The sequence below is a fragment of the Ruditapes philippinarum genome, unplaced genomic scaffold (assembly GCF_026571515.1).
Source record: "Ruditapes philippinarum isolate M1 unplaced genomic scaffold, ASM2657151v2 ctg2876_1_1_1_1, whole genome shotgun sequence".
In the NCBI taxonomy this organism is placed as follows: domain Eukaryota; kingdom Metazoa; phylum Mollusca; class Bivalvia; order Venerida; family Veneridae; genus Ruditapes; species Ruditapes philippinarum.
In genome coordinates this window covers 7,685-35,169 of record NW_026855434.1, presented here as the reverse complement: position 1 = coordinate 35,169, position 27,485 = coordinate 7,685, and the positions used below count along the sequence as shown (strand labels likewise).

Here is a 27,485-nt window from a genome sequence, read left to right as displayed (position 1 = left end):
TGCAATGGATATTAAATCTATTGAACACCTCTTTTGGCAATGTTCTTACACGCAACTTTTTTGGAGGGATTTAATAGAATATTTTTAAAAAAAAAGAATGTTAGTAAAAAACAATATATCACTTAATTGCAAGCACAGGTACACAAAAAGATGCAAAAAACTTTATTCTTTTGGTGGCAAAATATTACATATATAGTAAAACTGTTGCAAAATTGGAAAACTCACACCACAATTTAACTTATTTTTACATTATGACTATGTATTGAAAAATGTATTGCATTTAATTGCGATAAACTTGAAATTCATTTTCAAAAATGGAATAGAATCTTACTTACATGAAATATATAACAATTATGTTTAAAAGCAGTCAAAAACTGTAAATGTATCTTCTGTTTTTTTCTTGTTCTTTTGTATTAAATTTCACCCTCTTTAATTTTCCTTTTTGTTTTTGTTTAAATATTAGTTTACACTAATACGAGTATCGTAATGCTGATGGTACCCGAAATGTATGTGTGCTGTTTTGTGTGTGCGTTATGTTCAAAATATATATAGTTATAAATCCTGTTGGTATTTATGAATTGGAAGTGTGAGTGTATGGGTGCGGGTGTGTGTGCGTACGGGTGCGTGCGTGTGTTTGTGTGTAAAAATCAACAACTCTTTGTGACCATGCTTTTGTATTATCTGGACAGAAGTTTATTATATGTTATGTACACTTTATTACTGTATGATCACAGAGAAGAAATTAAACATATAAAAAAAACAAATGATGCTTCATTACAAAACGCTCTTGCTATGTGTATAATCAAAGAGTAAACATATGATTACTCATTGGACACACATAAGAATAAGCAACTCACAAAAGAATTATCATGAGCAAGATTGTTTGGAAAACAAACGCATAAACATTGAGAGTACAAAATACAATTATTTTGAAAATGAAACATTTATAAATAGTAATTGCTGTTATGGTTTCAAACAAACACATTTCTATATATACAAAGCAAGATTTTCTAACTGACAACATTGACATATCACATTGAGACTAAATATTCATTTTATGTTAGCAAATATTGCGTTTTAATATTTATTCCATTCTATTGAAACGAATTCCTTTGGTATTTTATTTGATTAAGCAGTATGTCACAACAAAGAAAGAAACAGTGCCCGTAACCTGACTTTAATTGCTAAATCAACTTAAGTTGTAAGCATATAACAAATTAGTGAATTTGGCTCTTATTTAATGAATTGGTATACAGTAAAAAAAAAATAAAAACAAACACAGAACAAAACAAAACTGAACATTGGATGTTGCAAATGTTCAATTTCTCACAGTCTGTTCTTTCCATATATTGATTTTCACTTCCTGACCGCCGAAAATGGACCGTAACAAAAAAACAAGTGTAAAAGAAAGTATCGCATAGTTTTATCAATTGTGTTGTATGTGCAAATATGCTACGTGGCGGTCTTGTTGAAAAACAACGTCGATTTGGAAAGATGAATTGTATTTATTCTTCTTGAATCACACGGTACAGCAGATTCCTAAAGTATAAATAAATGACAATAGTTAATTTCAATTTGTTTGGGCAATTTCAGGTCATAAAGATAAAAAAAAAATATAGATTTAATGAAAGTACAAAATTTCGGATAAATGATAAAAAAAAACTGCTTTAAGCGATAGCTTAAATATATATATCTTTTACACTTTTTTCGGTAAGAAAATAACACATTCCTAAGCGGACATGTCACTCAATTGGATAGATAAATGAAATGTACATATTCTACTTTACATAAACGAAATGTTTACATACATTCAAAGATGTGTGATTATTTATCTTGTGTGGATCCTATTTCCTCAACAACGTTCAACACTTCATCCCAGTCAACGGTAAGTGTTTGTATTGATTTCATAGCTTTGAGAAGAGCATTGACGGTGGCATTTGCATTCTGTTGAATTTTCCATTCCAACAGCACTTTGTAGATTTTCATAATGCTTGTTTGGTTGTCCATTGATATACGATCGATGTTGGCATTGCTCAAACCAAGCTCATATCCAAGGAGTTCCCAGTTTAATCCAATTGATTTTGAAATTCTGCTCAATTGTTTCTCATTAACCTGACTGTCTTCATGAAGTTGTATCCTAGAGATTTCTTCATACCATTCAGAAAGCGCCTGTTTTGTGAGTATTTCATGATTTGGCATATCAAGGCAGGGTACAATGCTTTCACCTTTAAGGGTTTCCAAATGGAAGTTTTCTTGACCTCCATTTAGACCATGGTTTTCATCGTTGCATCTAAAACATGTCTGGAAAGGCTTTTCTTGAATTGTGGATAAATGGCGCAGTTTATTAAAGTCGCTTATGACCACTGACTCTGCAAAGCGTCTGAAAGTGTCTGCTGTCCTTCTGTTTACATTTCGAGATTTGCAAAGACTAATAACACGCATTTCAATTCTGTTCTGCTGTAATTCAATAACACCAGCGTTCAGATTGTCCAACCTAAACACTCCTAAATTCTCGTACAGTAAGAATTCCTTTTCTTGCTTTGAAATGCCTATTTGAACAACTGACCATTTTGCTACCACAGCTGCAATTAGACGACAATATACAATTTGTACAACGGGTGTGTACTGAAACAACATCAGAAATCTCAAAGATGTCTGTCTCTTTCCTTTAAGGAACTCTATAACTGTGTTGTTATTACTGTGGTCACGTAGAAAAATAGGGACAATAAACCAGCCGAGTCCATTTGTTGTGCCTGTGTTTTTATCGAAACTTGAAACTTCAGATATGATATAATGCCTTTGCATAAACATCAGAATTTCTTTCTTATGTTTGAGAAAATCACTGTTTGACTCCCAAACCCTGTGAATAAGCTCCATTTTCAACTTTCCTTGTTTTCGTAAAAGATCCCAAAGGTCGCGATATTGTGGCTCCTTTTTGCAAAATCTCTCTGACGTAACAATGCACTTGAACGCATCAATGAGATATTGGGTATCAAGTACTACATATGCTGATATTGGTTCTTCGTCAAAGAAAAATAGTGTTCCTTTTGTGTGGTGATAAATAAGGAACAGTTTTATTTGCTCTACACAATTTAGTGGGAAATCATTTTTTGAATCAATTTCCACCACTTTGCTGAATGGAATTATCTTCATGTATTTTATCTGTATTAATTTTTTTTCAAGAGGTATCCATTTTGCCGGAAGTTTGATTTCAGAATGTTTCAAACCAATACCTACGATTTCCTTTCGCAACTTAACGATTTCCTTGTCGTTGAAGTCAACGCTATTGACTATAAAATCTTTTGCCTGAATATGATTGATAATTTGTGAGTCCTCAAAAAGAGCTCTTATTCTTTCAAAATATGCATGTGCATGGTCTGATTTTTGTAATTCGTTCCCGGTTAATTTATCTTTATGGGTTCCGACAAGAATAACAGGAGGGTTTTTACCGTCCGTTGACCCAACATATGTATGAATAGAGTTTATCCAAAACTTTATGAATTGCTCCATCGTTCTATCGCCTGTTTCCTTTGGAAATTCAGAATCTGTTACGACTGTTGACAAATCTTTTGATAAATCAAACACCAAGAGGTATACAGCGCGCTTGCTGTGGAATAATGTATGAGTAGCATAGAAGATAAACTGTCCAGCGAAGTCCCATATTTCAAACTTTCCAGCAACATTTGACAAAGATTTATCAGATGTAAGACACGTCGAGAATGCTTGCATTTCTTCCGGTGTGAGGGATAATTTTGCTTCTTTTTTGAGAAACATCTTTGCCGTCTTTTGTTTTCCTTCCGTCTCAAATGTGATGTTGTCAGTTTCTGTATTTTGAAAAGATGGTTCGTATTCATGATAAATTTCATCGAACGAATCAGTTTGTTGTTCTAAACGTCCATACTCGGATACTTCCGTGGGGTTTATTTCATTATCAGTCAAAACGTGTTCCCGACTCTTTGCGACTTCGGCAATACGGTCAATAATTTCAATATCATTAATTTTGGATGGATTTTCAAGAAGCATTACATCACCATTATCCTCAATATATTTGCAGTGACTAATTTCGACTCCATTCGTACTGTGAACATTTTCTTTCGGTTTTCCAACGAGAATATTCGTCAAAGATGTTTTGCCTTGATTAAAGTTTCCAACTACGTTCACTCTTATAGCTTTGTCTGTTTCAAAACCCGTAGATAGTGCCTCTCGATACAAATCATAATGTACAGGGTTATTTATAAACGCTTCGGGAACAGATTGTCCGCTTAAATCAATACTGTCATCCTTTCCAGCTACACGGAAATATATAAAAAGATAAATTAATTTATATCTGAAGGTATCGTAAAAAAGAATATACAATGTGGTTTAAATGATGGTTAAAGACTGACATAAAAAAGATCGAAACTAGGCAGTTGCCTACATTAAATCTTAAAATTGCCTGGTCTGTGAATTGATGGTTTCTCGGTTACTCTATATACGTTATATATTTGTCAGTTGCTGGTGCATTATGTTTTGCAAATTATTTTGTATAGTTACTTCTGTGATTAAATAAAAAGGCACAATGACGTAATTTCATACTACTAAATAGGCAAAAACGAAACATACTAATCCCCGATTTCTTAAGAGTAATAAATATTATCTCACATGAAGTACCTTATTTTATAACGTGTAGTCGTCTTAAATCTAAGGGGCTACTTTGAGCATAAAGTGTCTTAGCATTTTCAAAATGGCCTAAAATTCTTATATTTTTATTTGAAAATTACTTATTGGCTAATAACATGAACCATATTTTGCTCCTGAACAGTTTCAAAAATTTAGTATTTTGCATGAAAGTCAAAATACTACTTTTTCTATAGTGAAGCTAATATCTAGTAAGCTAATATGTAACAATAACAAAAAAAGAAAATAGTGACAAAGAAATACCATTTGATCTACATTACAGAACACAACCTATTTTAAATACGAAACATGTTATCAGTACATATTTCCATTTTATAATAGTAGAACAACATACATTTTAGGTGGATTAAGTTTAAAAAAATGAATTAATTACACTAACCAAATATTTTGAGTTTCTTTATTTAAGACCACTTATTAAATATATTAAATACTTTAAATTACTGTTTATAATAAGATGTATTACTCATTGTTAAATAAAACATACATGCATTATTAGTTTCCGATTATGAGGAAAACATATTTTGATTCATGACACCAATTCAATTTTTAAACACAATCTTATGAATTTTTCATTCTTTATTGTTCGAGATCGCTCAATTTATTAAGTATGCATATTCTATCTGTAAATATGATAGTTGTCTTAAAAATCGAATCTTTTCTTTCATGTGTCCTTACCATACTGTTAAAAAAAATATATATATTGGGGAATGTAACAAGAGCACCGCACGCAGTATTACCGTTCGTTGAGGACAATGACTATCAATAACCAATGCTGACCAAATAATCTATGTTTGAAATAACCGCTAAATTGTCGGAAAGCTTTATTATATTTAAAAAATACACATTTACACAATAGGAACATTAACCCAAAAATTCTTAACTCAGGACCGACTGTTATTTATATGAAAGTTCTGAAAGCTAGTGTTTACTACAAGAATTTGAAAGATATTGGTCACTATACAATACGTCATGCAAAATATATTTTTCAATTATACTATATATAGGTCCGAATATCAACGCTGAACATTGAAAACAAGAAAGTAACTAGGTCACTAGGTCAATAATTAGGTAATTTGATATCAAATTTTAGTTTTACATCTTACATTGTGCACAAAGTCAAAATGTTATGTCATAGATGAATGTTAAAAAAGCCAAAGGAAGTTACTTCATCAACACCTAGGTAAGCTCAAACCATTTAATTTAATTTCACATCTAAAACTGTACACATGGTCAAAATTTCATAGATGTACATCAAAGGACAAGAAAGTAGGTCACTTTGTCAAAATCAAGTTCAACTGATATCAAAGGTCAAATAACTCATTTATACGTGCACATGCCAAAATTTCATAGCTGTACATCAAAGGATCGCATCAACAAATTCTACGTCAGCTGATCAACATTCAATCTTACATCTAAAACAGTGCATATGGTCCAAATTTCATAAATGTACATCAAAGAACGAGACAGGAGGTCACTTGCCAAAATCAAGGTCAGCTGATATTAAAGTTCAATTTTTTACATCTCAAACCACGCAAATAGTCCAAGTTGCATAGCTATACATCAAAGAACAAGAAAGTTACTCACTGTGTCCCCTTTGACCGTAAGGATAGAATTTTGACTTCATGGCTTTTATTTGAAGAAAATGGACACAGGTCAACCAGATCATGTTAACTCTTGAATATCGAAGCTCAAACTGTCTCCTTTTAGAAAACATTTTAAATCTTGTTTCATGTATGTAAAGAATATCATTACTTAAAGGAAAAAAACTTTAGTTGTTGCTTGTGGGTATAAATTAAACAATTTTTATTGGGTTCATATTGTCTCATGCCAAAAATCTAAGCCCCTAAAGCTTCATAGGATAATTTCCCCATAAGATGTTTACTATAATTATATTTGTAATAAAAATCTATGCCCGCGATTAAAGACCAATTTTGACCACATTTTTCAATGGTCATGCCAAATATCTAACCTCTAGCCTAGGTCATTTAAGAAATAAAGAGTTGTTTTTTTAAAGTTTGACTATATCCATTTAAGGAAAACTAAGACCCCAGAGTGATCAAATGTTTGCACTTGTGGCAAAATTGAAACAATTTTTTAAGAGGACCAACAGATTATATAATATTCAAATTTTTAAGCTTTCAGCTTTGTTTATTCAGACAAGATTATTTTTTTCAAAGCTTATACTATATATATTCAAATTTGATCCCAAGCTATAATTTGAACTATCTTGGCAGAGGCACATCCGATAATGCCGTATGCAAAATATCAATGCTGTAACCTTTGTGGTTGATTCTACCTGTTATTACTTTTTTGCATGGAATCCGTTTAGTTGAAAAAAATTGGAAGTCATTCACCCGATAAACAATCCTGGCAAGTTTGCTTGACATTGGACCAGCAGTCAAACAGACAAACACACATGCATGAAGGTGAATCGCTATATGCCACGATGCTGGGGTGGCATATAAATATGTCATCAGAATTCGGACACAGGTAGTCTTAATCAATGTCCTTGTGAGACAACATGTTAACGCAATTGACAAATGTAAGTGGTCAAATATTTATGAAAAAAATGACATGGCCGGGATGCAGTTGTATACCAAATAGCATGAGGTTGTAGAACAAAAATGTTCTACCATTGACCATTAATGTCGAAAATGTAACTAAGTTGTTAAACATGAAGTAGATGAGCAACAAATCTAAAACTGCAACCCCCGATATGGGACTACGTGTAAATGCTGTATACCAAATATCAAGAGGTTGTTCTTAACAGTTGATATCTCTGCAACAAGTGAATGTCAGACAAGATGTTTTAGTTATCAGAAACAAAAGGGCCATGATGGCAAATATATTATCACCTAATTATTAAGGCTCTTAATGATAAGGAACAATTAATAATTGGGTCCTGCCACCTAGATTCGAACCCAGATAATCAATATTCAAACTTAAGCCCAAAATCAATAACAACCGACAATACGCAGCAACAGTTAGTAAAAGTTAGCAGTACAATATTTTTCATTATATCCCACTTGCTGTCAATGGCAAGAAATACCATTATATCCCATTCGCTAACATAAGCAGAAAATACCATTATATTCCACTTGCTGACAGAGGCAGTAAATACCGTAAATACCCAAGCAGAAGGGGGGACATCCCCACTCTGGCACACACTTAATGTATCTATTTGATAGGGGATGACGCCAACAAAGTGATCACTATTTTCAACAACATTTCTCAAACGAAACTAAGTGTTTGGGGTCTAAATAGGGCTTTTTTCAATTTTTGAAGCCTCAAAGCGGGTGGCAGAGGGGGGGGGGGGGGGGTAAAAAGTGGTCAAAACAGGTAAGGGTAAAGGTCAATAAAACAATTATGACCAATTTGAGCAAAATTCAATACAATTTTTGTATCACTAAGGTCAACGTCAAATAAAGGACAAGATCACATTAAATTAAATCTGCCTGGGCGTATTGATAAAACAGTTATGTCAAAGTTTGAATATAATACCAACATTCATAACAAGTTATAGCCAATTTTCACCAGTTTCTGCAAATTGAAGGACTTTAATATAAGGTCAATGTTATTGATTGGTCAATTCATATTACATGATTGGGTACTAATTGTGCACCCCTGGTCGCCGATTTGTTTTTGTACTGCTATGAAAGAGACTTTATGTTGAGTCTGTCTGAAGATAAACAACAAGATTTTATAGTCGCATTTAATAATACCTTGATGATATTTTTAATTTAGATACTTCTTATTTTGATCAAATGGTGTCTGACATTTATCCGCATGAACTTCAACTTAATAAAACGAACTCTTGAAATTTTAGTACATCATTTTTGGATCTTCATATTACTATCAACAACAATTCTATTCACACGAAACTCTATGATAAAAGAGATGACTTTGAATTTTGTATAGTTAATTATCCACATTTAGATGGAGACGTACCCCATGCAACATCTTATGGGGCTTATGTTTCTCAGTTAATTAGATTCGCTAGAGCTTGTAGCAACGTAAAGGATTTCAACGAGCGGAATATTTTTATAACCAGCAATCTTCTAAAACAGGGCTACCGCTATCATAAATTACAGAAATATTTTACTAAATTTTACAATCGTAACTTTGATTTAATTTCTAAATTCAATAGTGACTTAAAATCTCTTCTGCGCCAGCCTTGTTTTTATGGCGATGTGATTTACAAACTTCGTAAGATTTTGGGTGTTGGTAATTTTTCTGCAGTTTTTACTAAAATCATTAAACGTTTTATTAAAAAAGGTTATGACCCTACTATTTTAAGACATACTGCATGTTTAGTGTTAAACCCTATTACAGTTAGACACTACGCCTTCCTCTTTTGATTACATCTGACGGACCAAGTGGGAGACTCTATGATGGATAGTTCTTAAAACCCTTTTGGACTGAATTGTCTTAATAATCGTCTTCTGTCTTGCTTCGTCGGGCCCTTGTAGGTGATTTTCTTGTTGCTCAGTCTTCCTTTAGGACTTTGAGTACTTTTGTTATGGTCATTGGGTTCACTTTTATATGTTTCTTCATGATCATTTTAGTGTTTAACTTTTTTAACCTTTTGTAACCATGACAACTGTTAGAATTTCACTTGTCGGGGATTCATTTTATTTACACTGTCTCGTTTATAGGAACATGGTGGGGCTAAGAGTGAGGTTTGGTGCACCATTAACCGGTTTAAACTTCCCAGCAGTCATTATTATGCTGCTGACCGTTCCAAGGCGGCGTCCCTCTGTGTTCCTCAGATGTATGTCTATGTTGTTCATACTGTTTTGGTGACACTTTTGCTTGTGTCCCTTGTTGTTTTCTCGTCTACGGTAAGTATCTTCCCCATTACCCCTAGTTTTTATTTCATAATTAATCCCCCTCCTTTCCCCCCCCCTTCGATCTCCTGTCCCCTTCCCCTTTGACTTTGTAGGCCTATTATTCATTCATTTCTTTGTTTTCTTTGAAATTCCTAATCAGTTACAAATTGGTTTGTTATTTCAGTGATTAACCTGTCCGTGCTTCTTGTCTTTGCCCTGTCCCTGTTTTCCGTTTGGGGTCCGCCTGGGCTCCTGGCTACTTATTCTTTTGTTGCTGGGGTCATATGGGGGTTGCGTTCATTGAACGCCGCCTTTCCTTGTTGAACCTTGTTTATCATATTTTACAAATATGCATAAGAAGAAATCATATGAACATTTTGTTTTCAGGTTTCATTTAAATTTGTTCATCAGTTTCCAGAAAGTAACGCAGTCAAATCCGTAAAATAACCAAACGGCCGACCCAAGCTATTAAAGACATTAAAACTTTTGTTGTGCGGAGTGTGTCAATGAATTAACATCATTTAAGAAAACCCCATTAAAGGGTTTAAACCCTTTCCCTTTAAATGTAAATAAAATCTCAAATAAAAAAGTTTTATTTTAAAAAAAATAAAATGAAAAAAGGTTTTCCAAATTTGGGAAGGGGTTTAAAATTTGATTATAAAAAGTGCCAAAATGTTAAATTTAAAAATTTAGTCATTTTCATAAATCCCTAGTTTGGAATTGATGAAGTATTTTTTGTAAATTTAATAAAAACCAAAAAATTCACATTTTTCAGTTCTTTTTGAAAACCCAATGATTAAAAACTTAGAAAAAAAAATTGGGTGTTTACCTTTAAAAATTTACGGCAAAAAATAAATTAGTTTATTTTTTAAACAAAAGTGGAAGGAATTTTAATTATAAAAATTGTAAATTAAATTTTTTTACTAAGTCTTTGAATTTAGACCAATTTTCTTTTTTTCCACAAACACGAAAATATTGGTGAAAAAATTCTTAAATATTGCCCTGAAGGGGGAAAAAAATTAAAACCAAATTTTTAAAAAACCCTGGAGCCCAAAGTGATCCCCGAACCTTTAAATCAAACAAAAGTTATTTAAAAATGCAGACCCCGGTTTGATTGAGTCCTGAAACATAAAGGGAATAATAAATAAGTGAACATCCCCCCAACGCCCCCCCTAGAACCGGTTTGACGGTACTAATTATCAACCTTAATAGTGCTGGCATCAATGTTTCCCGAAGGCCCCAAAAAAAATATAAAAAAACACTGAAAGTAAAAGGGTCCCCGGGGGCCAAACTTTTGGGGCCTCCCACACTTTTAAAACAGAAATCGGAAATTGAAGGGTTTGAAAAAAATATCCTTCTTTAAAAACCCCAAGTTGATCCCTTATCGCAAATTTTGGAAATGTCAAGATCAAAACGCTAACAAGTATCCATTGAAAGAATGCCTTTTAAGAATAGTTTTATATACTTAAGGACAGTGAAATCGCACGCCCTCACTATATTCATTTTATTACATGAAAACGAAACACGAACGACTCCATTAGATATATATCATAACTTAAATACAAAACGCAAACTTAACAACTGAAAATAATTCAAAATATTTGAAATCAAATACACACCAGTAAATCGAAGAACCTAAGGTAAAAATTCCAAAATCACACTTTTTAACCACAGTTATGCAAACTTAGCAAAGGCAAAAACCGAAATGAAAATTCAAAGTCACTCATAAATGTCTATTCGTAATTTCACCGTCGGGATTTTTAGAAACGACAATGTCCTCTATCAGCGTCTCTTACAGATGTACATCGTCGATTCATAGACCTTACGGTGCGGATAGCCGCCTGTGGAATCTGACGTCATTCTGCCTGTAGTTTAGTGCGAAATCTATCCAGCGGTTATTTCTTTGTAGAAACATTGCATACAATTTACAACAAAGTCTTCAGTAGTGTTTGAAATTTAGTACCTTAGATGAAAAGTGTGTACATTTTGTATATGTGAGCTTTTACGATTTCTAAAACTGACCATTGGCATATTTTATATTCATTTTCAAAAAGATTTTAATCACTCATTTCTAGAAAGGTATGAAAAACAATAATTAACAGTTTAAACAAAAATAATTTCATTTCATAACCATGAATTGCTTCAATCTGTTTTTTTTCTGTTGTGATCTTATCACAATTAGCCAAGAGTGTTACTTATGATTTTTCGGGTACTATCTTTATTATGCAATAACTTCATTAAAATGCAATCATTTTTTATAACTTTTGTATCCCAATGACCGAAATGTATTCGGTTTTATGACCATGTGAAAAAATATTTAACAGATAATATTTTCCTTGTAAAATGCAATTATCCCGACCGTGCGTTTTCATTGTCCTTAAGTATAGATATTGACAATAAAACTTGTTATCCATAAAAGTTTCAAAGCATTTGTTTGTATACTTGTAAATTCATTTTCTCTGCCTTTCAAAAGATTTCTCAAAAATGTTCAATTTATTAACTAAACAACAAAGCATTAAATCTTAAAAAATAACCAACCTGCCCCCTGCTGTCCTTTAATATCATCAAGGTGTTTCTTCACTTCAGTTATATTTTCTTCCATGTCTGTCTTTTCCTGTTTCAGTCGGTCAACATCGGCTTCGTATTCCTTCGACTTTTTTATTTCTCCCTGTATGCTGCTCTCTTCTGCCAGATTAAAAGGGCAAGTTTTGAGTTCGTCAATCATTTGCTGAATGTTCAAAGCTGGAGAACTTCGGCGAACAAGTATCTAAAATCGGAATTTAAAAACCAATTTAACATCTAGGCTTAAGTGTTTGATGATTTTTATAAGTGTTTATCGAAGATGTTGTCCCAATAAATTATCTGTTTATATAAAATTATTAGACATAAAAGACAAATTTGCTGAACAAGAGAATAATGATGGCCCTTATATAACTCTCCATTTTATTATACAGGCTCTAAATGACAATGAACAATTAATACTGTTTACTATGAATGAAAAGCGGATAGAAAACCTAAATCTTATACTGATATCACAAAGATAATATCTGCATCTGAAATCGTGCAAATGTAAAATAGTTTACAGGTTGTTATTGCCAAGAAAACTCATCAGTTATTAAAGAATTCACTGGTGGCCAAACAAAAATTTCATATTGATAGACAATCTCTGGAAAAAGTTGGGTAAACAATGTCATTAAAGCTTCGTTCATTATTGATTTGTTTACCAAATGGTAATTTTATTTGACCAAAATTTAATTAATAAGGGTGATTTTTAATAGTTATTTATGTACTGCACACGAACTGCCAAAATTCTGGTAGCCTTTGCAAATAGGGTTGACCAATAACTTTACTGTCGCACACGCTGTCAATATAAAAGAGACACATGAAGTTATGGAAGCCAGAACTAGCTTTTTGCATTGCTATTTTCAATATTAAGACATTCTTCACAGTTAGAGTATTTGTTCTGGAAGCAACGGAGACCTATATCAAATGGAATAAAAATCCGAAAAAATGTTTCCAGTCCCGTCATGTATAAAAACCTAAATGGGGTCCCTTTGATTGGCTTACTTGCTTCGACGTACATGTAGCGCGTCAATCATTTATTTACAAATATCTACAAAATTCCTTTCAAATACCTATCCCAAGAAAGATACAAGAACGTGGACAAAATAACAATAAATTGGGAGAAAATAAACGTTCATACAGTGCTAAAGTATAAATACCCAAGTACTTTCGGCGTATTATGCCTCCATCAGGAATGCATTACATGTATAATATGCACACATTGCATATAAGAGACCTAAAAGCCTCTGAGACATACTTGTTCGAACCCAACTGAGACCAATAATGACAGACAAAGAAGGTCAGTCTGGACCATGTGGCAGACCGAGATGCCAAACATGTGCTGTCATGCACCCCTTTAATACGTGCACTTCAAAAAAGGGGCTAAACAACTCTCAAAGGCATTATAATTTCCAAACAGCAAATGTTATTTATCTTATCTCTTGCAAAATGTGCAACAAAAATATGTCGGCGTAACTAAACTTCCATTAAGTCAACGAATGAACTTGCACCGCTCCGACTGGAAAACACGCAAATTTAATATATTCCCTGTCGCTGAACATTATCATGTTGAGGGACACAGTTTTAAAGATGCGTCCCTCTGGGGTTTTGAACACAACACATAGTGGTCAGATGTAACACGCAAATCACGTGACACATACTAGATTCGCCGACTTAATACGCTTGAGCCATCAGGAATCAATAAAGGAGACTAAATATAACATAAATATTCGCCTTTATCCGACAACTTGCTTAAAACATTCCTTTACTAATCAGGCTGTACCGGGGAGGGCAGTCTTTCCCAGTTCCTGGGAGATTTTCATCTTTTGTCACTTGTATTTAATTTCTACTTCATAACACATCCTACTTGATGAACATTACAATTTCTGACATATTACTTTTAGTAAATTAACACAAAACGCCTTTATACATGTAGTTATGTTTCGTGTTAAAAAGCTTAAATTTCCCTAAGATTCGATATTATATCTATGTTTAATCACATTGTCCGTGGGCCATATTATTCTTTTGTTAAGTATAACAGCAATTGCTATATATATATATATATATATATATATATATATATATATATATATATATATATATATATATATATATATATATATATATATATATATATATATATATATATATATATATGAATTATTATCCCATTAAATGTTTACATTATTTTAGGAAAACATTACTTACTGTACATTTTATACTAAGTCTTCTTTATCTGTCTTCATTTAAAAATTGTTTGAAAAGATAATACTATGATACTATGAAAGAGAAATGTGCTCACCTGTTCAATATCATTCCACCAAGCTGTAAAATCACTTTCTTGTATTTCAGTCGTTGTTGATATTCGAGTTATCTGTAATAAAAGCTACATATGATTTACCTTTAATAAGAGCTCATATTACCAAAATCATAGGTAAGAAAAGCATCCCTCACCCTTTTTCCGGTCTCAAGACCACCAACTCCCACCCTTCCAAAACAAAACAAAAAACAACAACACGTTAATAGAATGTCAAGGGAGGCATTGATAATTTTGAATATGAAAGTAAAGCAGATTTGTTGTACACATAGTTTTAAGACCCCTTTTACGTCCGCAGTAATAAGTACGGTAGAATGTAAATTATGCCAAATTTGTTTATATAATTATGTATTTAGTTATACAGGTTTTGTTTTTTGACAAAATGCAGGTAATAACGGTATGAAGCGTACATCACAATGCATTTCTTATGAATGAGATATAATAACTAACGAAGTTTAAAAGCCGCTACTAAAAGCAAATGAAAAAATGTAAAACATTGTATGGAAAAGTACAAAAGAAAACTCACTACAAAATTATGCAACACTAAGCTAAATCCCATCGTTTGTTCTTGAAGGTCAAGATAATTTATGAGTCACTTTCAAGTTAAATATGTTATGCTTAAACATTTTTTCAAAAGGGCTATTGTATTAAAGCATGACATCAATCCATTTAGAAATTAAAAAGAAACGTTAAAGTTTGCGGTTTAAAAGTCAATACCACCAGGAACTAAATCATGACTGTCAAAACATCTCGGATTGTTTAAAGACTGCAGTTATATTTCGGATTGTTTCATGACGGCAGTAAAAGCTCGAATTGTTTCATGGTGGCAGTTGAACCAAAGATTATTTCATAAAGGCAGTGAAAGCTCGTATAGTTTCATCGTGACATTAAAGGCGTGGATGTTTCATGAAGGCAGTAAAAGCTTGGGATTGTTTTAATATTGCAGAAATATCTCGGAATATTTTTAACGGCAGTAATATCTCGGATAAGTTCGTGAACGTAGTAATATCTCGAATCATTTCCTAACAGAAGTAATATCTCGGATTTTTTCATGAACAGTAATATCTCTGGGTATTTTATTATGGCAGTCTTACCTCGGATTATTTCATAATGGCAGTATTATCTCCGGTAGTACTATCTCTGATTGTTCATGACGGCGGTAAAATCTAGGATTATTTCATGACGGCAGTATTATCTCTGATTATTCATGATGGCAGTAATATCTCGGATAATTGATGACGACAGTATTATTTCTGATTATTTCATGACGGCGGTATTATCTCTGATTATTTCATGACAGCGGTAATATATCTGATAGTTTCATGACCTCAGTATTATCTCGGATTATTTCATAATGGTAGTATTATTTCAGATTGTTTCTTGACGGCGGTAATATTTCGGATTATTTCATGGCGGCAGTTTTATCTTGGATTATTTCATGACGGCGGTAATATGTCGGATCATTTCATGATGGCAGTTTTATCTTAGATTATTTCATGACAGCTTATATTTCGGATTATTTCATGACGACAGTATTTTCTCTGATTATTTCATGATGGCAGTATTATCTCAGATTGTTTCTTGACGGCGGTAATATCTCGGATTATTTCATGACGGCAGTTTTATCTCGGATTATGTCATAATGGTAATATTATCTCGGATTATTTCATGACAACAGTTATATCTCTGATAAATTCAGGACTGCAGTATCTTCTCGGATTTAAAATTGCCTTTCGCATTGTTATGGAACATAATTAATGCATTTATTCTATCTTGCTTGATGACATTGGAACTTGCATTATGAGTGATTCCATCTTGCTTTATGATATATAAACTTTGCATTATGCTTGATTCCATTTTGCATTATTTAATTCAAACTTGCGTAGCGACTAATTCTTTCACTGAGTGATAACTATTGCACTTGCACAAGCCATTTATCGTACTGTTTTGGAATTATATTAAAATGTTAACGTCATGTAAAATATTTGTGTGAAGCCAAATGATAAAAAATTATTTATTTTATTTTACAAAAAGAAGCAACTATCAATATTTTCGAATATCAAAGTTGAGCATGATAGAACTTTAAATTCAATTTCACTATTGCACAAATGACGTAGAAGAACAAACAATGTATAAGAGGAGATTTGCCACTTGTACAATGTTATTATAGACATCTATTACATTTTTGTCACATGCTGGCCGAATCTTAAAATTCTGGAAACAAAGTGATCCCTCGGAAGCATTAATCACAACAAAATTACATAAGAATTGCAGACTCGGTTTGATTGAGTCTGTACATGAGGGATAATGAATAAGTGCAACATCCCTCACGCCCCCCAGCACCGGCTTGAGCGGTACTCAATAGCGGTACTCAATTCTCATCACTTAATAGTGCTGGCATCAATGATCCCAAAGGACCAGAAAATATAACAACACTGAAGTGAAGTACGGGGCAACGTTTTACAGCTGCCACACGGCACTTAACACCTGCTGTTGTGAAGTATAAAATTCTGGAAACAAAGTGATCCCTCGGAAGCATTAATCACAACAAAATTACATAAGAATTGCAGACTCGGTTTGATTGAGTCTGTACATGAGGGATAATGAATAAGTGCAACATCCCTCACGCCCCCCAGCACCGGCTTGAGCGGTACTCAATAGCGGTACTCAATTCTCATCACTTAATAGTGCTGGCATCAATAAAAAAACACGCAATTTTCGCCTGTCGCATCGTTTTCTGTTGTTTTCCTCACAATATTCCACTTACATGTAAGCCCAGTTAACACTGTTCGGTATCCGCCCCTATATAAAGGGGGCGTATCTTTGTTTTCTCCACGTGCAAAAATAGCGGGACCAGCCAGAAAATAACGGGATGTACCGACAAATCGTCAGCTGCTGTCATAATATGAAAACAAAATATTAAAACTGGCATTATGCTTACCGCAAACTGCTAAGTGTTTTCCTTTACATGTGACTATAATATTGCTTTCGTTGTCATCTTCGTTGTCATCTTCGTTGTCTATGCGCAGTGATTATGTATTGCATAAATATTTGTATTTTATGAATGTATTGAAGCATATGAATGCTTACACACCTCAAATTCGCCATATATTGATCAAAATTATTTATTTATTGTGAAAAAGTGTCGACAATTTAAGTGGCAGATTTATAGCAAATTAAAGGTACTGCCAGGAACTTACCATCTTACATCTAGTTACATCGAGAACAAGCAAAGAATGTTTTGTTCACCCACCGAATATAATTCGCTGTCTTTAAAAATGATGCAAGTAAACATATAGCATATTACAATATGTGAGTTTGATGGTTCAGAAAGGAACACACGAAGTTGCAGTTACAAAATAGTGCATTAGATAATCATAATGCATGATAGAATTCGGCAAAACGTAGGTTCTCATTGTTATCAAGAAGTATGGAGGCATGCATAATGTTAGTCCCAATATCATTATGCAAGATGAAATAAATGCACTAATTCTGTTCCATACATTGGCTTTTTTTGTATAATACACTTACTTTATTTCGGAAATCCCTTAACCTCCAAATGTCTGCCTCCATTGATACATCGGTTGGTGCTGGTGTTGCCATCCAATTAAATTTTCTATTGAATCCGAAACATTTCAGGTTTCTAAGAAGACAGATGATAAGCGTGATGTCCAAATCTGACGAAGACGTGACTTTACCGCCCGCTGGAAACAATACGTCATATTGGACCTGGGTTATAAGGCCGCGGCTTTTCAAACGTGTTATTGTTGACTTTTCTTGATTCAAGCACGCACTGAACGTTAGGCCTTGACTTGTCAGGGACTGTTCCAGTATATTTCTCACTACCAGGACGCCACCATCAATGACTAGCATTTGTAACCGAAACAAAAATATGCGGTTTTTTGACGTCTGTGGTTGACCTCCGGTTGCCATTTTGTTAAATTCTTTATGTGTTACATCTGTGTTATAGCCACATCTGTAAATGATATTATAATATACAAGTTATTTAAGAAATTAAACAATTGCTTTAAACACATTCCTTTACATGTAGTTATGCTTAGAATCGTAATCATAATAATATAGACAATTTATGTTAGTTACATGTATATTGATATTTTTATTGGAAATGTTGTCAGATTGTGTTTCTGTCAAATTATTCAGATTAAAACGTTATCATTCTAATTCGTTTTATTATAAATAACAATAACTGTGAAACAAAGATATAGTGATTCAATAAACATTTTATGTGATCAATTTAAAATAAATATCTAGTAAAAGAAATTCAAAACTAAATTGAATTTCATTTATGGTAGTCTGGGATAACAATTTCTCCCGTTTTCTTGAGTTTTGGTAAAACAATAATCGATTGCACGACAGAAATACTGTTGTACAGGGTTCACCGGAAATAGCACCTCAAAATATCGAATAACGAAAGAAAACAAATTAACGTCGAATTCACCCAAGGTAATGTTTCAACTTCTTTCTCAATCATAACTCAATCGCTTTTCCCAAACTAAACAATTTTGTGAAGATAAATATTTCTGGTTTTAGAACAGTATTTGCTTTTTCTGCAAATTGGAAACTTTTTGTTAATATGGCGATAAATTGTAGCGTATTTGTTGAAATCTGCGAACGATGATGACCACGCGTATGATATATGCGTATGTTTAATTGATTTAATTTAATATTTTTTATCCTTTGAAAAAAATATTACAATGTTTTATTTTACGATCCCTGCTCCAGACACCGATCGTTTATATCTTCAACGATGTACTTATATGATCTGGTACTGAAGTTTATTTTTTTGCCGAAAATGGCAAAGTGAGCTACTACACCCCGTACACTCCCAAACAGTTTTCCATCTTCCCGTGCTAGACACTGTACAAAAGAAAAGGCCGTTTTTTAGCAACAGTTCGAGTTGATGGATGGTCACTCAAATACAAGTAAAAGGAATTCTATTATTCAACAACATCAACGGATTTTCATACAACAAATGCGTTTTAGGCTTGATTTAGTGGTAAATATCAACAACGTGTGCAACTTCAAACAAATACGCTACAGTTTAGCTACATATCAACTTTACAAGCTCTGTAGTATCACACATTTAGACTTGAATATGTTTACTTTACAATACTGATTAGAGGGGCTTGATTTATATAATTTTTGTGGAAGTCCACAGGGCAATACTACATGCAAAATGTCTAAACTACATCCATACGTTTTCACTCCGCGCCCCCGCCATTTTAACTTATTTATTATCAACTTTTCGTGGAGCGAAAACACGAATAGCAAAAATCAGCCACATAAACAAAAGAAAAAAAAAACAAAGAAAAAACGTGTTAGAAAAGAAATGAAACCCATTTTTATTACAATATGGCTGTGTTTTGTTTTTCTAGTACTAAATAACTTTTGAACTATTTAAAATAGTGTGCACGTTAGACTTCGTGCAATTTCTCTTACATTCAATATATGTACTTGATGTTATTTTCATAACTATAGATAAAGGCAATAGTAGTACAATTAGCTCATATATCCCTGAATCCTTAGTTATTGCACAGAACTATATTTGATATATAAGTATGTGGCGATCCTTTGGCCAAAGACCTACACTCGGCGTACACTCAAAATAAGCCGAGGTACATTCGACCAATAACAATTCGTCGAACATGGAGTTTTAACTATTAAGCTAGAGTCGACGATAGGAAACAATCAATTGAAACTTACTGTAAATCACTATAAGCATTGAGAAATAAAAAGATTAAATTTATGTTCAGAAAACCGGAAAGTGAATTATATTAATCTGTTTATATTAATTAGTGTATTGATATGTTTATAGTTTCCAATTTTGTTCTATTTATCCTGTTCTGGATGTACCACAACAACAGCAGATGAATTTAAAAATGCATACATGTCTTTTATCATTATCATCATTATTAAAATCCTATACATGTATTACATGATTTTGACTTAAATCATTTCAATTTGAATAATATATTCCTGGTTGAAATATGTTTTGCATGTTCTACAGAACTATTGAATTATTCACTTGAAACAATTTTTGATTGAGATATAATTTTGCAAAATACCCGTCACTATAACGTGGATTTGACTGAATGATAGCCATTTTAGAACTCACGTACGTAATTCATGGTTAAAAAATACAAGGACAATCATTTAACCATTGATGTGTCCATTGTTTAGCCACAATGTCACTAAAGCTTTGTGAACAATCATCTAGTTTTCGAATCATGTCTTAATTTGGTATTAATTTCACAGTAGGTCCAACTACTTAATTTTGATAGACGTACATAGGTTAGTTTTTTACAGGAAAGTTATAAGTGTAAGAACGATGGTTGTGCCAAAGTTATAGAAGGAAATATATATAGTACTGTAGGTTGAACATTCCGGTCGATACTAAAAACGTTATAGACTAAACGATAATGGTATCTTGAAACGCTTAAGAGCGCACGCAAAATAAAAATGTTTCAAGAGATTAAAATAAAATATCTTTTTAATATAAAATTTTAACACTTTTCAGCTGCGATTGTTCACCGATATGTTTAAATGATAAATGTAGATTTTTCATAAGGGTTATATTAATGAATGTACCCTCATCAATTAAATTTTAACAACAATGTAAGGCAATAATGTTTATCAGTATCTTTTTGTGATTCAAAACACCCTATCCAAAAAAAAAACAGTCTCTCCTGTCTCGTAATTCAGTCCATCTCAGTCTTAGTACAGAACACCCTGTCAGCCACATCCTATGACCATTTGCCTGTGAAAACTCACAAAGGAGAAGTCCATATAATTCCTGCGCTAAATTCTTGTTTAAAATTTGTAATCAAATAGGGGAAAATACCCTGTGGTATTTTAATAATTTAAACTTTAATGTTTTAACAGTCATATGCGCTAATAAATTTCCTTCCTATTTCTTACTGTAAAGTATATTTTTCTGTTACATTCATGCGTTACAAGATGTGCACGGTGACATTTAAAAAAACCATTTGGATGACAATATGTGTTTGTTTGTTTTTATTTTTGTTGTTTTGCTTCTTATTTGCAGTTGTTTTTAATAGCAGGTAGTGGCAGGGGAAACAAAGACTTTTCTATTTAAGGCCTAACGTTAAAGCTCTTAAATGCTTACAAATCGGATGTAACACTAAATATAAAATCATGCAAACGCACAATGATTTGTAACCTATATTTACATGTATGTATTTACATTAATTTTACATCCGTGTAGACTATGTCTAATGCAAACGTACGTTTTAAGGTCACATTGCGTGTGACAAGTCGGTGCAATGGACCAATATTTAATTTTCATCTATATTATGATCATTCTGGGCAATTTACTGTTATTAGGAAGGGGATTTTCAGACATGTCTAAATAAAATAAGTGATCTACAAGTTCGGACCAGCGAGACAGGTATCTACTAGTATGCCTTATTTCTATATATGTGTTTTCTCGCATATAAGTCTATATAAACTAAGTGACCTCAGGGCGGGCAAGTTTTGACCGCGGAACATGATTTATATAATATATATATAGAGGCCCACAAGGCAATGCTACATGCAAAATATATACGCTCCAAGCATTGTAGTTTATTAATGAAGACTTGAGTGTTATTTCATATATAGGTTCATTTAAATTAAGTAACCAGGCAGAAAAAACGGGGTTATTTTTTTCCCAGTGGCATAGACTTTACATAATTATATTCCTTTTGTACTTGACCACAAGATAATGATCTGTGCCAGATATTTTTGCTCTGAGCAATTTAGTTTTGGGGGAAATATTTTAAAGATAAATTTACCATAAGATTTATGTATGAACGAAGACAACTCTAGGGCGTGCCGATTTTAACCCTAGTAGCATGATTATTTTCAGTAGAGGTCTACAGTCTGAGTTATAATTTCACACACCAAAAAGACTTTAAAGCTTGTTCCTATATTAGTCCATATAAACTAAGTGACCACCAGTAGGGGCCTATATTTATCCGTGGGGTATGATTTATATCATCATTTATTTAAGAACGAGTTTGTGTCTGAGGTTATTTAATATCTAAGACCTTAGTATTGTAGTACCTAAGTAGAAATATAATGGTATTGTACATGTCAAGCTGTTTAAATTATAGTACCTAAGTCAAATATTTCATTTTAGTGTCCTTTTAGCTCCTGTGGCATAATTGTGAAATATATTTTTGATTTTCTTTTACTGTAGAGTACCAAAGGATCATGATTCCTGTGAAGTTTTGTCACAATCTGGAGTGAGGCTAAGAAGAAAATGTTTTTATTAAGACGTGGTAGAAAATGAGTAATTTGAGCCAGTTTTATGACACAGACTTACATAGAATAACTGAAAGTTTTGTGTTAAACTGCATGGTTTACAACTGAAATGTTCAACACTTTCATAACGTAGTGGACTTATGTTAACGTTGTATAAATTTTGTCACCAGTCCATTGTATTTTACATACATTTTCATCGGAGAGTACATTTGAATATATTTTCCTTAAAACTAGAGCTTCGTTAGATATAACGTAATATAATGAATTTGGTTCAATTGGGATAAAATGGTCATGCCTCGAAGGTAATTTATTTAGGTAGACTTGTTATATGCCTAAATCTTTAGTTTTGAAATGAGATTTTGTCTGGTGATGAGATGAATGAGAAAATGTGTGAGTTTAAGTCTCACTAGGTATTTCCATTAAAAGTCAAAACATAAATGTTTACTCGGGATTAAAGATGTCTGAAGTTGGCGGCCTAGCGGCTCCAAGGCTTGGCTGCGTGAAGTTGGCGGTTTAGCGGCCTGGCGATGTGAAGTTGGCATCCTAGCGGCGTGCAGTTGGCGGCCAAGCGGTCTCAAGTTTAAGAATAATACAAGTTTGGCAAAAAAACTAAAATGACTCTTTATTAATCTTTAAAGACTTATCTTACCATTTAAAAGTGACATGAAAGAAACAATAACACATTTAGACAGTTTGAGAGATACTGTATTCCTATCATTTTGTGAAGTTGGCGACCTGGCGGCCCATCGGCCTAACGGCCTAAAATTTTAATGTTGTAGAAATGTTATATAGACAATAAAACGGGATTTAATGAAGTTCTCAAGACAATTCTTGTAATTAAAAGGATACATAAAATTGAAAAAATCGCTTGGAGTAAACTTTTTATTTTATTCTTTTTGTGAAGTAGCGGCCTGGGGTCCATTACATCAAATAGGAGGGTGGGATAAGAAAACCGTCATAGTTTGACAAATGTAGTCGGGGCATCAAACAATGTCAAATTAGTTTTAATTATGATTATCTAGAAACATTTGTGCAAACTATCAAGAAAGTTTACCATGATTATTTTAAATTATAATCATTTTAATTGGTTAAGCTTTCTAATTTCACACAATTAACAGTAAAAATTATCCATAAAATTTATTTTTTATAATAACAAATTTTATATATACCCCGTAACAACCCGTTTCCGACAACTTAACAATATATGGGAGCGTAATCTACTATTTATGTTGAAGAAAGTAAATATTTGTCATGATATTGTAAAATCGTCTTCCCGCTTATTCATGATACAAATAAAATCTACTTACGGCATTTTTTGTTTTAGTTATCTATATTCAATATGGCCGATCTAATGCCCCAAAAACGGAAGTAGCACAACCTGTTTCCGGCAATTGTTTATTAAAAGTATACTTCACGAAAAAGTATGCGTCACATATATTAAGTTAAATAACATACACAACTTAAACTGTAAGTAATATTTTAACTGTTATAAAACTTTTAACTGTTAGAAACATATTTACAATTGTTTTTTTTTGTTTTGTTTTTTTCATCAAACGTTTAGTTGCTGGCGTCACTACAGAAAGGGCAGAGGAATTTGTCATCTCTTCCTATAACCCTTGCTGATGAACAAAATGACAAGTGTACCGTATCACATTGTCCCCCGTTGACTATTAAGAGTTGTGGTTTATTGGGTGAATCTGGGTAAAAACTCTTACAAACTATACATTTGTCTGTTTCTTCTTCATCAATTTCCGATTCACAGCTTGAGAAATACTCGTTAAGTGTTACTTTTTTTGTTTGAATTCCAGATGTAGAGGGCTCTATATTTTTTCTTTTACCTTTAACTGAATTTGCTTTATTTGATTTTTTGTTTGTTTAATATTTGAGATTTGTTTTGTGTCATGATCAATATTTTTTCAAATACTTCATTTTCTGTGATGCATTTACCACCAACTATATTACTCAAAGTATTTCTTATTTTTGCTTTCTTTCATTTTGCAGAATCCCCCCCCCCCTCTGTTCAGTTAGAATGTCTCGACAGCCTTAGATGTTTCATTAACCGGTGTATGTGATGAAGGATCAGGGGCATCAGTGGCAGATATAGTATCCCTATCAAAAGATGTGGCTGGAGCAACTTTGGCATATTCAATTACAGACTTGTCAAAGGGATAAATTCCACTTTTCCTAAATGCACACTGGATGTTTCCAGGATTTAAAGTGCTGGCATAAACACTTTGCGTGCTATTTTGCAGACATCATATCGTGTTATTACATTTCTACCAGATTCACAAATAAAACTGTGACATGCTGAATTACATGCAATCTCAAATGGGCCAATGGGGCAAAGCAGCTAACATCTAGTGGTTGGAGAAGATGGCTACAATGTGGTGGTAACATAAACAAATGAATTTGATGAGATTGGGGCCACTCAATAATCGGTATGGTTATGTGACTCTTATGCTCATCATAAAGTAAAAGAATATCATCATTATCTCTTGGAGGCAAAAACTTGATTAGATGCTCCTGAATGTAATTGCAAAATATCTGGGAGTTAGACCATCCAGACTCAGAAACATCATCATCTGCCCAAGCAGTTGCTCCATCCAGCAAGGAATCAAGCATTCTGGCTACAGGGAAAACAAATGTAGGGGGGGGGGGGTATTACTTGGCCAACACTTTTAGCACAGCATATAAAAGGAACCGTTTTCCTCTCCCAGATGTTACAGCTTGAGATTTGAAATACCCCCCCCCCCCCCAATCACTTTAGGTGGCTTATGTTCTGTGCTTAGACCCTTTTCATCAATGTTATTAATCCTATGAGGTTTGTTAAGAAGGTTGTACTTGAAACAATATGACCAAGTTCCTCAAAATATGCATCAACAGCCCCCCTTGTGGCAGACTTTGCCCTTGCAATTTCTAAACTACGTGGCTTCTTTACACCAATTTCAGGCCACCAGCTTAAAAACTTATACAACCATCTATCAGTGAGTGGGTGATCTTTATCTGTAGGCCTAAATGAACAGCATAGTCAGGTGCTAAATTTAAAGTTTCCTGGAGGCTATAGCCATAACCCTAGTCATCCATTGTCTTCAAATGACCAACTTGAAGTGCTTCTTGCTCCTCATTAAACAGAGGCTGAGGACCTGATTTGATTGTCTCTATATCAACTTTGCCATATAGTCTATCCTGTATGGTTGTTCTAGGTACATTAAAGACTTCTGATGCTTTATTTGTTGACATTTTGTCTTCTTCGACAGCAAAATAAACTTTTGTCAAGTTGTCAGGATCATAGGTTCTTTAAGAACCCCTGTCTGGCACATGATGCTGAAATATCAAAACAACATCTATTAGCATTTATTCAATTAAATTCAATTAGTAAACAATAAGCCTATCTATTAATAAGGAACTATGGTTATGTTGTCACGTTATTTTTTTCTGTGAAGTATACTTTAGGAATCATTGACAGGGGGAAGAGCTTAGAAAGTGACCTAATTCTGCAGATGAGCCTATTCGTTTTTTACAAACGTTCAATCTTTATATGTAAAAAATATGAACATTTAAAAGCTGAAATTTTGGGAATAGTGAAAATATACAAAAAAGTACGTGCATACTTATTTTTACTCATACTTACGGTTCTTATCTCCATTTTGCGTCAGATAAATTTGCGTGACATTTCTGTGATGTTTGTAAACAAAACGCGCGCACTTGACCCGGATGTGATGTGAGGAAAGTAAAAAAACTAAAACTTTCCAGGGCCTCCGGAAACGGGTTGTTGCTGAATTGTGGTTGTTCCGGGACAAATTAAGAAAGAAAATCACAATCTGACAAAACAAAATGTAGAAAAAAGACAAAAATTGAAGAAAGAAAACATCTTCTGGGGTTTGAACCCACGCCCTACCGAAACTATGTCTCCTCACTGAAAATGAATACTCTTCAGAAAGGAGATAAATCTTTAGGCATCAATTACCTTAATATAATTATCGCTGTGTATAAAGTTTACGCGGCATTGAAATTAAATAAACCACATAAATATTGATTTGTCTCAGTGAACAGGTCTCTTATTTAAAAAAAAATAAATATATATAAATAAATAAATAAATAAATAAATAAATAAAATAGAATAAAATGAAATAAAAAATAATTATACAAAACTTACCTCTATCGCCATTTAACAATATAACACATAGTTTTTCCCATTTTGATTGGGTGAATTATTTTGCAAAAACCATATATCTGGTGTCAGAATGAATGTAATATATCATTTTAGTGTATTAACTCTCCGTTTTAAAACAACTTCCTTACTACTTAAGCAACTTTCGACCGAACAATATGCACACTTAGAGTGATGACGCTTTAAACAAATGTCAGTCAAACCGGATTGGTTAATTTCGAGCAGGACATTTTTACTATCACTACATCTACATTTTCAACTTTTCATATATATATATATAGAATGAAATAAATTACAAAAATTGCTTATGTTAGCAATACTTGGTTGAGTATCTGTGATACAATCTATTAAGCATATGTATTATAGAAAAAATGAAAGTCCGTTGATGCCATTATGACAATATTAAGATCATTATGCAATTGTGGTGTCGCCTTGTTACATTTAAGCCTTTTTCATACATTATCGCTGAGTCAATTAACATTCGTGACAATTTTTCATAGAACAAAAATAAGATATCACTATCACATTTTCTTTTTTATCAGCCGGAGGACTGACTTCTGTCAAATACACAGGAATGTAAGTGACTGACAGAAAGATTTCCATTGGTCATTTTAAGCTCGTCATAAGACAGATGCGCAGGCTG

At 33.0% G+C, this 27,485-nt stretch overlaps 1 protein-coding gene across 1 annotated transcript; it reads right to left on the bottom strand.

Annotated features, from left to right (window-relative positions):
• Positions 1 to 409: 409 nt before the first annotated feature.
• LOC132743332 (uncharacterized) lies at positions 410 to 25,911 on the bottom strand. Its single transcript, XM_060731865.1, has 8 exons — positions 25,774 to 25,911; positions 19,115 to 19,263; positions 17,917 to 18,361; positions 14,371 to 14,442; positions 12,045 to 12,273; positions 5,415 to 5,496; positions 1,809 to 4,327; positions 410 to 1,539 (listed from the first exon to the last, which is right to left on the bottom strand). The coding sequence occupies exons 1-7, from the start codon at positions 25,909 to 25,911 to the stop codon at positions 1,825 to 1,827; spliced, it is 3,618 nt and encodes a 1,205-aa protein (XP_060587848.1). The 3' UTR covers positions 410 to 1,539; positions 1,809 to 1,824.
• Positions 25,912 to 27,485: the final 1,574 nt, after the last annotated feature.

Bases quoted from the DNA above. Each gene is read 5' to 3' on its own strand.
- LOC132743332 (XM_060731865.1), bottom strand. From the start codon at position 25,911: ATGTCAACAAATAAAGCATCAGAAGTCTTTAATGTACCTAGAACAACC. The intron at 12,274-14,370 runs GTGAGCACATTT...TTCCGATTTTAG, and splicing joins GGTGGAATGATATTGAACAG to ATACTTGTTCGCCGAAGTTC. The intron at 5,497-12,044 runs GTTGGTTATTTT...AATATAATAAAG, and splicing joins TAAAGGACAGCAGGGGGCAG to CTTTCCGACAATTTAGCGGT.